We start from the raw sequence: 12,719 nt of genomic DNA, 5'->3' as shown, positions 1-12,719 counted from the left end.
AATGTCATTTGTACAAATTCTGTGCTACTAGCTGGTGTGTTGGGATCTAGATTTAAGGGCCATTCTGGAACATTGGAAGTCTCTTTGTTTAAACTATTATTCTTTTCAAGGGTAGTGTTACCTATTTCAGTATCCACCAACTCAACTTCATTCTCAACCATTCCAATCAGTCCTTTATCGTCAACATCTTTATCAATATTATTGTCACCACTACAAAAACAGGTTTGTACTTGAAGGTTAATGTTAACTTCCAGATCACAAGGCTCTTCGATAATCCCCTTGGTGGAATTCCCTGAATTATCACAGCTGCTCCTCTGCAACTCTGGATTTGAATAACAGGTTATAAAACTCCCAGTGGATGGAGAGTTGCTTCTGACCTCAAGATCACTCTCTGTTATAGGTAACCCCTCCTTTGGCTCTCCATGGTTTATGTTACAGTCTGTAGTAACTTGCTCAAACACATTCAGATCAGATTTGTTTAAGATTTGTAGTGGAGAAGAACAGGTCATGTGAATACCTGGTACAGGGCTGTTGACTGGTGTTTCTATGTCTTCATCCACAACATGTCCTGGATTCATCTGCAATTGAGGAGCTTCCTCATTCTCCCTCTGCTTCACAAGTGTCACTTCTGATGTGAGTAAGTGATTACCAGCTTCGTCAGTAACACTGTGAGATCTGCTTCCAGCCCTCCTTGACGATGCAGACATTCTAAAAATTAAAAGCCATTAATTATACAGCCAATATTATTTTTAGTTGTGTAATTCTGTTAAATTACAACCACCTGAAAGAAACTGAATGGCATATAAAATTCAATATATTGCCATTTACATTTCAATGAAAAACTAAAAAGTATAACAAGCCACTGTTTTAGTTTCTGAAGCAGTAAGTATACATAACACATCCCAGTGAAAAAATGTAAATCTCGTAAGCTTATTTTATATGTAAATTACATTTCTTTTTCCTTACCAAAACTTAAGAGAACATCTTTGAAGTTTGATTAATAAAATCAATCTGATCCCATAAAATACACAATATACAACAGATGGTGAAATTAGGCTTAAGGAAGGGCCGAAACGTGTTGGCTATTTATGGTAAGCCTCATTTCAATTTCATTTTGGTTATTATTTAGCAATATTGCACTATGTTTTGTTTCTTATCCCACAGGATTTGACTGGGCAAACTTGACCTATTTTTGATAAAACAAGAGCTTTGGATTATTATCACCAGTTTTAGGATCACATTTTCCACTAGAACTCACCCAACTAGGAGCACCATATTGTTTAGATATATTTTTGTACTTTTCTGGTACTTCTTTTTATATTATTCATAATTTTGTATTTTTTTATTTTATTTTTTGGATTTTTTGAAGTTTGCAAACACATTTTAAACTCACATCTACTTTTGAATATTTTTTGAGACAATTTTTGATATATTTGGCTTTTTTTTTTGACATTTGGATTTGGTCACTTCACAAAGATTTGAACTACCACCACTGACACAAGTTTTGCATTATATAAGGATTTTTCATTATTATTTTTTAATTTTAATTTGAGGATCAATATCTAATCACCAGATACATAATTTTGGACTAAGATACTATTTAATATATGCATATAGATTCGACAGACAACAGGATATATTGTATTTAGTCAGGACCAGACTGAATTTTACTCATCCATTTGTTTTATTGTGTTTTAAATTTGTCCTACTTAGATAGGTATATATCACATGGATCCATGATTGATTTTATGTCTAGCGACTAATATTTTAAATTGTTGTAATTGGATTTACTGTGTAATAAATGTTTTAGTGCACATACACATCCATTGCATCCTTTGCCCACCCCGAGGCGCTTCCTAGATCTTTTATTCTATAAAATACACAATATACAACAGATAGTGAAATTAGGATGAAATTCTGCTTTAGCAGGTAATTGGTTAGTCCTATACCTTATTATGCAATTACTATAACAGTTTGTATAAATAAAAAGAGAGAAGCACTCAACCTGGGAACAAACAATAGCATACTAGCTTGTTCAATGGCTAGTTACCACCCAAGAAGAAGCCTCTTTTTGATCCAACATGTGCCTTTCACAGAGAAGAACTTTCCTGTAGCATATCAGTCTGATCCTGACTTAAAAGTACAGTCCAGCCCCGAAATACCAGGCAATCGCTCTCTGAACAAGAGAAACAGCAAAACCCCAGACCTACGTTTTGGCTTAATGTGGGCCTCGTCAGTGAGGTGCAGCCATATCCCTCTAGGCACACTGAGCAACGTGTCCACGTCTGGATTCTTATACTATAACAGTTACCTGGTCATCCACTGGGCTGGGTACTGGCGCAGTGCAGTTGCCTCATTTTCAGTTATGAATATGGGGATCATGTAGACATCTTGAGGTAGCTTGGCATCTAAACAATAGAGTAAGACGAAGCATAGAATTTTAATATAAATACTTAGTTGTATAATTATACTACAAAGTAAATCTTACTATATACTTTTCTTCAAAACTACAACCTACCAACATAATAGGGGTGCTGAAAATAATCCATTCTGTGATGCATCGCCATGCAGCCATTAACGATGCTGCATAGATGCAGTGCAGAAACAAATCAATTCAGGGGGTCAGTAATGTCATTGTGCAATGTCACGTGACCCCGCCTCTCTCACAAAGCAGACAACTCAGGATCAATCTGTCCTTATGCTTTGCAGTGGCGTGCAGTTTCATGGTTACAGCCCCCATCTACACCACATCAGGACTTGCTGTGCACACTGCGCAGACATCTGACACGGAGACCACCCTCTGACACACAAATCTTCCGGTCAGAAGGAATTTTTATGATACCTATATCCTAAAGAGCCGACAGCAGCCTTATGTAAACAGTGAATCTTTTCTTGTATTATCGGGTCACTGTTAACTGTTGCGGTCTCTGCTGCATGTTTCCTCTCCGTCAGACCCCAGCCCAAACGAGCATTTATGGGTTGCTATTAGATATAGTAAGTCAAAAGTTTTACAAGAGGGATAATACAAGAAATCGATTCACGGTTTACATGAGGCTGCTGTCGGCCCTTTAGGACAGCCCTTCTTAAACTTTTTTTTTTATTTAAATTTTTTATTTCATTTTTTTTTTTTTTTATTATAAGTGCTGCGCTGCAAGAGCGCTAAAATTAGAGGCAGTGCCAGTTAGACTCTAAGCCTGAGGTCTAGACGAGGAAGAAATACAGTCACTTGACTTCTGTGACTAGTGGCTGCAGTGCAGAGCAAGCACGTGCTAACTGAACTGGGAGTCAGACAAGCAGTTCGCGCGGGAAGAAGTTATTTCCAGCTAGGCGGCAGCTAGGGAGACCAGAGAGGATGGATACACACGGAACATAAAGTGGGGTGACACAGGAAAGCAGAGTTCCCCCACTCACAAAGCATGCACGTGTAGCACTCTGGGCCCTGACTATTGGGCAGTGTAGTTCCGAAAAAGGGTTAAAATATAAAAAAAAAGACACAGACACTGACTGGTGTGGCTTATAGAAAAATACAATGGGGAATAATGCTGTATATTATTCAGGCCTTCTTATAGGTATGTTCGCAATTCCCTTGTATACATTAAATGTGATTAGTTCCGAAATCTATAAATGGATCAGATCAATCCACATAAATATTGAATCCGCTATTATATATTGTTTGATGTAAATTTTGTGTGCAGATAATGTGGCAATATATTCTCCACTCATGTACAATGAACTTATTACCACTCTCTGGAAGGTGCAGTGTGGTCAGCACGGAGCAAAGAAAATTTATTGATACTCACTTTGAATCGACAAATATATAATGTCAAGACTGATAGATTAGCTGAACTCATCTTACTTTTAACCTTTGTGAAGGGGTAAATTATGAATATGGTTGATACTCACTATTATGCAATATGTAGGACCCACATGAGGTGTGTGTAATGCTTAAGATGTATTATTGAATCAACCCTTCATTACAGGCGTAATATGTTCAAAGTATACACTGTACACTTTATAGGGATAATACCCATTAGTTTCAGCCGCTTGAACTTGATACTGTTTAGAAATTGTTGGCATAACCTTTATTACTAGCAGTTGTGATGAATTTGAAAATTACGTTTCGGTTGGTTACATATTATAACAAAGTAAATTAAAGTTTGAACGCTATCGAGACCAACCTCTCTTACAGTTAATTTTATAATGCAACTGCTACCACAGTGATATATAAAATGCTGAATTAATTTCCAACATATTATGTGCAATTGTCATGCTGTGCAATTATATAGTGACCTCATTCCGGTATGTCTTTGAATACCAGAAGAGCTTATATTTGTAGCCAGTCTTAAAAGCGGTCTAGTTATGTAGTCTGTTTGAAACACTCCAGTATCGCTTGCCCCTTTGAATGTAAACCTTGTACTAGAGAGCCGGTTCATTCAGTTCAGTAGGGATCATTCAGTAAAAAATCAATTTAATATAGACTAGAGCTCTGTGTTAGCAACCATCTGTTATACTACATGAGTCTGACACAACCCAGACCACACAACATATTAAAGGGACAGTCAAGTATAAATTAAACTTTCATTATTCAGATAGGACTTTTAAATTTAATTGACTTTCCAATTTACTTTTATCATCAAATTTGCTTTTTTCTCTTGGTATTCTTAGTTTAAACTAAACATAGGTAGGCTCATATGCTAATTTCTAAGCCTTTGAGGGCTGCCTCTTATCATATGCTTTTTAAATCTCTTTTCAACACAAAGAGACAGAAAGTACACGTGGGCTATATAGATAACACTGTGTTCAGGCACAGAAAGTTATTTAAAGGGACACTGTACCCAAAAATTTTCTTTCGTGATTCAGACTGAGAATGAAATTTTAAGCAACTTTCTAATTTACTCCTATTATCACATTTTCTTCATTCTCTTGGTATCTTTATTTGAAATGCAAGAATGTAAGCTTAGATGCCGGCCCATTTTTGGTGAACAACCTGGGTTGTCCTTTCTGATTGGTGGATAAATTCATCCACCAATAAAAAATTGCTGTCCAGAGTACTGAAACCAAAAAAAAGCTTAGATGCCTTCTTTTTCAAATAATGATAGCAAGAGAACGAAGAAAAGTTGATAATAGGAGTAAATTAGAAAGTTGCTTAAAATTGCATGCTCTTTCTGAATTACAAAAGAAAAAATTTGGGTACAGTGTCCCTTTAAGATCTAGCACAAAACAATGCTAAATTTAAGACAATAGATAATAAACAGTCACAGTCATGTGATCAGGGGGCTGGAAGAAGGTTCCTAGATACAAGGTAATCACAAAGGTAAAAAGTACATTAATATAACTGTGTTGGTTATGCAAAACTGGGGAATGAGTAATAAAGGGATTATCTATCTTTTAAAACAATAACAATTCTATGGTTGACTGTTCCTTTAACTATAGTGGATAGGTTTCAGAGCAAAGTCACAATGAGCAAGTGTCTGGCAATTAAAAAATTAGAGCACCCAAACGCTCTCTATTGTCCCCTGATGCGTTTCGCCCCTCTAGGCTTTATAAAAGGTGGCTGGTTTTTGGGGGATGTATACCCTTCCTTCCGGGATTCCTGCCCAATCTCGAAATCGATAGGCTAAGAATTAGCACTGCAGCAGGCTGATTGACAGTTTCTATAATGGGAGATTGCTTAGATGTCAAGAAGTTTTAAAGTGTCAAACATACGATTTTATGTTATATATATATATATATATATATATATATATATATATATATATATATATATATATATATATATATTGCAATATTATGTGATCACTTAACATGCACTCCCTGTCTGGTTCGATAATACGCTAATTATTGGTATGTTGACTACTCTGACTGTTCTCACCGACTGATAGACCTCGGAGGTAACCCACTGTATAAGTATCTCATAAGGGGGATTTTGTCAAAAACATAAAACAAAAGGATAAATATGTGCTAATCCACTCTCGGATCTCTCCAACAATATATAACCAAAAGAGAAAAAATAATAACAATGACAATATTAGACACAAATATAGTAGAAAGCACAGCTTTTACCTTCTAATATAAAAAAGTCCAATGAAGTATCAGTATAGTCCACATCAAAGTTAAAACCAACCGGTATACAAGGTCTGTATAAGAATGTTCAGATAAAAATCACAAGGAACTGTGCAAGTCGATGCAGCTCTCATTCAGTGATATTTCCACCAATAATAGAGCATAAAAAACTAAAACGAAATAAGAGAAGCGCAAACGACTTAGAAGATTTATTAAGTAAAAAGTACAATAATACATAAGCACTTACACTGAGGTAAGAGCAGCCCAATATCTACAGCAGATGGAATCAATGATGCACAAGACAGCTGTTTTCTGAGTCCCGCTAATGGCCCGACATCAAGGATCTTACCGCCGACCTCAGTAAGAAGCGGCATCTGACGTCACCATTGGAAGTCGCCCAGCAAGCTGATATTTCTCAGACTAAACAGCTGTTAGTAACATCAGCTGTGATAATTCAGTATCCCTACGTGTTTCGTCCGAATCCAGGCCAGACTTTTTCAAGGGCAATCTTAGAATGAAAAGTTTAAAGTCGGATGTGGTAACCATCCTAAGTTGGTACCTGAGACACTAATGGATTACGTGGATAACATACCAATCGCAGTTTCATATGTGCTTAGTCTGATCATTCTTCCTAATGTGTCTGTTAGGTTAAGTTAACCCTATAGCGACACTACTAGATTGAATACTAGTCTGATTAGTTGATTTTAATAATTATTATATTCCTCCTAGTTTAAAGGGACAGTATACTGTAAAATAGTTTTTCCCTTAATGTGTTTACAATTGCTTTTTTTACCAAATGCAGAGTAAAAAATGGATGAAAATTAGCTTTTTAAGGTTTATTTCTGTATATTAAAGCTCTGATTTTGTGTTTTGAAGCCACAGCCTAATAAAATAGGTTGAGCTTGTAGGTATAATCAGATCTCATTACTGTATCACATTGTGCAAATATACCTGCTTCTTTATCTTATATCTGTCCTTAAAACAATCACCAATGCTTTGAGAGAACAATGGAAAATCCACATTTTATTACCTTATCTCTGCTTTATCACACTGGGAGTGTAATTTCTTCTGCTGGCTGTGTTTACAAAGCTTATCTATACCTGGTACGCGCGGCCACAAACTTTCAGAATAGGTGGGGATACCACAAGCTAAATTAACAATTTCAAATGCCAATATATGGGGTAAAGGAGCTACTTGTAAACAATTTAATACACTCCAGCAGGTAAAGTGGATCATTGGGAACAAATTAAAGGGGAGAAAATTTTTGAGTAAACTGTCCCTTTAATGATCAAGGATCTCTCCAATTAAGTCTTATGAATTGAACAGTAATAGTGGTTATATTGGTGACTTGCGTTAACAGTGAGTATTCAACTAACTATAAGTGATTAAAAAATGAAAGCTTTCTTTCCTCCATCTATTTTGGAGTACGTGAACTTGTTAAGTTAATGTTGTACTGATGATGGCAGTGAATGCATTAAACTCTCTTAATTATCTTAAAAAATAATAAAGCTTTTTTTATCTTACTGTGTGACATGAAATTCTTGACGTAGAGAGTGACATGATTCTGTACTTTTGTACTTTGTGAACAAAATGGTTAGAGTGCACTGCAAACCAAAACTAAGATGTTAAACTGCGTGCTTCACATATGGATAAATGAGAAGAAAAAAATTGTTATTTTAATTCTTCCATATACCTAAATTACATATAAACAAAGTGACAGTTGTGATATGTTTGGTGTATTTTTCAAACTTAATTAATCAGATCAACCTCCAATTAAATATATTATACTCCTGGTCACTATCTGAATTATAGCTGTTAGTCAGCGAGGAATATACTAAGCGTTTAATAGGGAACCTAACTGGAGGGGTCCAAGTTATAATTATGATTTTCACTCCCTCCCAGTCACCACACATTATTGATTTTGTTCACAAAAAGACATAGTAGTTATTTTGCTCATTCATTCCAAAGGGTTGAACTGCATTCAAGAAATAAATCCAACGACGCTCGGATTATAATAGCGCAGACTCTAAGTCTCCTCCTCTCATGCCAAGGCTGACTTTTTCTATCCAACATTGCAAATCATTCTGATTAGAATTATGAAATTTCAAAAAATGTGCAGCTACGCTAGTTAGGGTTTTATATCCGTCTCTGTCTTTGGCAGCATTTTTTATATTTCTGAGGTGCTCCATGAGTCTTTCCTTGACGTCATAGCAACGTAAAATAAATTACATGTACAGAGCAGTACATAAATAACACTTTCTGTATTGCAACTAATGTAGCATTTTATTGTATGGCCGAATCTGTCTGGGATCGATTCAGTATTGCGCATATACCTGGATGTACTGCAGTTCCCACATTTATAATCTCCTGGGTTGAATGCCGAGACAGTTTTCTTTCTCTGAAAGTGACTGCTAGTTACAAGGTCTTTGATGTTTTTGGTTCTCCTATACCCAATGGAGGGTCTCTCTCCCACAGTAGTTTTAATACTGGGTCCATCATCAGAATGTTCCAATGCTTCTGTATTATATTTACAATTTTTCAAATTCATCACAATTGCTGGTAATAAAGGTTATGCCAAAAATTTCTAAACAGTATCAAGTTCAAGCGGCTGAAACTAATGGGTATTATCCCTATAAAGTGTACAGTGCATACTTTGAACATATTACGCCTGTAATGAAGGGTTGATACAATAATAAATGTGCTTAAAGGGACATTATACACTCATTTTCTCTTTGCATAAATGTTTTGTAGATGATCTATTTATATAGCCCATAAAGTTTTCTTTTTTAAAAAATGTATAGTTCTGCTTATTTTTAAATAACATTGCTCTGATTTTCAGACTCCTAACCAAGCCCCAAAGTTTTATGTGAATACCATCAGCTACCTACTCCAGCTTGCTCCTGTTTGTGTAAAGGGTCTTTTCATATGCAAAAGAAGGGGGAGGGGGAGTGTCTTATTTCCCACTTGCAGTGGGCTTTCCAGCCACCTTTTCAACAGAGCTAAACTTAGAACTTCTAAGTAAGTTTTAAAACAGTTTAATACTGGATTTTTATATCAGTATCTGGGCATATTGTTCTTTATAGTAGTGTCTATTACATGCAGTTATATGAAAATGAGTGTATACTGTCCCTTTAAGCATTACACACACCTCATGTGGGTCCTACATATTGCATAATAGTGAGTATCAACCATATTCATAATTTATCCCTTCACGAAGGTTAAAAGTAAGATTAGTTCAGCTAATCTATCAGTCTTGACACTATATATTTGTTGATTCAAAGTGAGTATCAATACATTTTCTTTGCTCCGTGCTGACCACACTGCACCTTCCAGAGAGTGGTAATAAGTTCATTGTACATGAGTGGAGAATATATTGCCACATTATCTGCACACAATATTTACATCAAGCAATACATAATAGTGGATTCAATATTTATGTGGATTGATCTGATCCATTTATAGATTTCGGAGCTAATCACATTTAATGTATACAGGGGAATTGCGAACACACCTTTAAGAAGGCCTGAATAATATACAGTATTATTCCCCATTGTATTTTTCTATAAGCCACACCAGTCAGTGTCTGTGTCTTTTTAATGTATGTTTTACCCTTATTTTAACATATTGTGAATAAAAGTTATATTTTAACCCTTTTTCGGAACTATACTGCCCAATAGTCAGAGCCCCGAGTGCTACACGTGCATGCTTAGTGAGTGGGGAACTCTGCTTTCCTTTGTCACCCCACTTTATGTTCGGATTATAATTTATGCACTAGCACCATTTCCTCCTAACTAGCAGTGATTATTTATAGAATACTTCTAACTATATACTAAAAATCAAGGGTAAAAGCCTGAGTAGAACCATTGTTCATTTGCTGTAATAAAGCATTATTATATCTGGAGTTTCCAGATTTTCTGAACAATAGAGCACACAGACTAAAATACCATCTTTTCATGATGGATTCCACTATAGATCTAGACAGACAGGAAAAACAGCTGATTTAAATGAGATTTTTGATGAAGGCAATGGGACAGAGGGCACCTCCACAATAACCACACTAGAGGGGGCATTAAGATATATACATAGAACCATGTACAGACAAGACAAAGTATGGTGGAACCGCCATTACTTTGAAAAATATATAGAGAGGAAACTTATACCTAGAGGATTGAGAATCCAGTTATTCACAGCATTTGAGTTTATGGAACAAGCATTAACAACAGAATGGGAAGAAGCACTATCGGAGTAGTGTTCAGCCAAACTAATGAACATATTGGTCAAACATGACAATTCGGAATATGATATATTAGAGGCTAAGATTAAAGAACAAAATGAGATCCTCAAGAAATTTGAACAAGACACTGAGTTCAATCAATTGTACAAAACCTATCAACAGGAATTGGACAAGTATAAACTAGAACTCAAAAATACCAAACAAGGAAAATTGAATAGAGATATAAGTGACTTCACTTACAACAGAGTATATAAATGGTGCAAAAATGGTTTCTATCGAAACACCAACAAAAACTCCAAAGTAAGCATAATTGAAAGTGATGTGTGATACTGATGGGGAAGAAGGGAGCTCCACCAGTAACCTAACAATATACCGCCTCCCCCATCTAGATCCTCAAGCAGAAATATGAGAAAGGGGGAGGAATAAACAAAAAACCACCAGAGGTCGAACTTGTTATCAGAGAGACCAGCAGAGACAATGGAGACCACTCAGGAGTTAACAGAGTCCCTTCTCACAGATTCGACTGAATCATTGAGAGTGATCAATTTGTCAAAATTGCCTTTAACACATTAACATATATCAGTATTGACCAAAGGTTTATCTTTTTGCCCATCAAGTAATGTTGATAAATTTGAAGTTATTAGAGATGTGCAGCTATATATAAGGAAATTACTATTCAAAAAACATTTCTCTCATAACCCCAATGAGGAAGGATAGTCCGATGAAGAACTTGTAATTTTAAGGGACTTTGAAAACTTATTAAAGAGAATCTGAATCTTAAATGCCAGGCAAATGGAGGGACAAATTAAGTAACAAATCCTTTAGAACATATAAGGTTAGCGGTTATTAGAGTTAAGTAGTAACAGATGCTGCTCATATATACGTATCACAATATATGTGCATTCAAATTTAAATGATACATTAATTATTTTTAATCACTTGGACCAACATCTGATGTGGAATCTAAGTTAGACAGAACAAGACAACTAGATAAACTAATTGTATAAAGAAATACAAAAAAGTTTGTAGCAAAATTATAATAAGTCTTAACTCAAAAAATCTAATGTAGTTCGGATAATTCTTATATTATTACAAAGTTCCATTCCATTCATACATTGTAGTCTTTATTAAATAAACTAGGAACACACATTCATGCTGTAGCAAAGGGAAGTGAATTAAAAACACTTAAACCTGGTTTAATAAATAATATAAGTTTGCTGAAATATTTATGATAATTATTAGTATAAGCCCACTATTGATATTGTACTCAGTATAGCAGGTTCAGTAGGTACATTATGTGAGTGGAATTATCGTACAATCCACAGCAATATCCATCATAATTTGCATTACTAAATACCTATTGATGGATTGAGTGTGAGGATTCCCCACATATCACACAATTAGAATATTGCCAGTGTTGCAATATATTCATAAGAATTTAACGTTGTTCCTGTGATCGTTATCAAAACCTGTGCTTTGTTTACATAATATCATGATCGTCCAATCATCCGAGTATAAGTCCACACACCCTTTTTGGTCATGACCTAAGTACATTTGGATTGGCTGTAATAACCGAAGTGACGCGCTCCTTAATACACACCCCAATTCACTCACGAAAGCTCAATACGTCAGAGCAAGTTAGAATGAGTGACGGGTGTATGAACCAATTAGAGGCTAACGTAATTAAAACAGCCTCCAATCACGTTCATCAGGTGGGCAAATGAGCTCAATAAATAATGCTGTGTTGCAGCGGCCCGCACCCCCTCTGAGGAAGCGTTCTGTGAAACGCGCGTCAGGGGTCCAACAGGAGCAGCAGTGTCTCTCCTGCCTGTTTTTAATCTGCTTACCTGGGTTTAAAAAAATATATATGTCTTAAAAAACTTTAACATATGATTAGATGGTGCCCACGGTATTAGCTATTAATATTTAAAAGTAATACAGCCCTCTGATTGTAAGGGCTTAGCTTGCTTAAGTACAATATCAATAGTGGGCTTATACTAATAATTATCATAAATATTTCAGCAAACTTATATTATTTATTAAACCAGATTTAAGTGTTTTTACTTCACTTGCCTTTGTTACATCATGAATGTGTGTTCCTAGTTTATTTAATAAAGACTACAATGTATGAATGGAACTTTTTAATAATATAAGAATTATCCGAACTACATTACATTCTTTGAGTTAAGACTTATTATATTTTTGTGGAGTTCTTTGCTACAATTTTTTTGTATTTCTTTATACAATTAGTTTATCTAGTTGTCTTGTTCTAAGTAACAAATCCACCTTTGTACCCAAAAATATCAACACTCCACAAATAGAGATTTTCAGAGATGTGGTTTGTCGAGACATCACCTCTTTAAAAATACCTCCCAAACAATAAAATCTTTCATTTAAGGAACACTTGGCGGTCCAAGAAATA

General features: G+C 35.4%; 1 protein-coding gene across 1 annotated transcript in view; it reads right to left on the bottom strand.

Annotated features, from left to right (window-relative positions):
• The window catches only part of HPS4 (HPS4 biogenesis of lysosomal organelles complex 3 subunit 2), a 75,559-nt gene that overhangs the window by 17,547 nt on the left and 45,293 nt on the right, over positions 1-12,719 (bottom strand). The window contains exons 10-11 of the mRNA XM_053702087.1: positions 2,312-2,408; positions 518-708 (exon numbers count right to left, since the gene is read on the bottom strand). Of these exons, the coding sequence (XP_053558062.1) occupies positions 518-708; positions 2,312-2,408 (288 nt within the window). The remainder of the gene's footprint in view (positions 1-517; positions 709-2,311; positions 2,409-12,719) is intronic.

This window comes from Bombina bombina, chromosome 2 (assembly GCF_027579735.1).
Source record: "Bombina bombina isolate aBomBom1 chromosome 2, aBomBom1.pri, whole genome shotgun sequence".
In the NCBI taxonomy this organism is placed as follows: Eukaryota; Metazoa; Chordata; class Amphibia; order Anura; family Bombinatoridae; genus Bombina; species Bombina bombina.
Note: the sequence above shows the minus strand (reverse complement) of the source record. Positions and strands in the feature narration are given on the sequence as shown.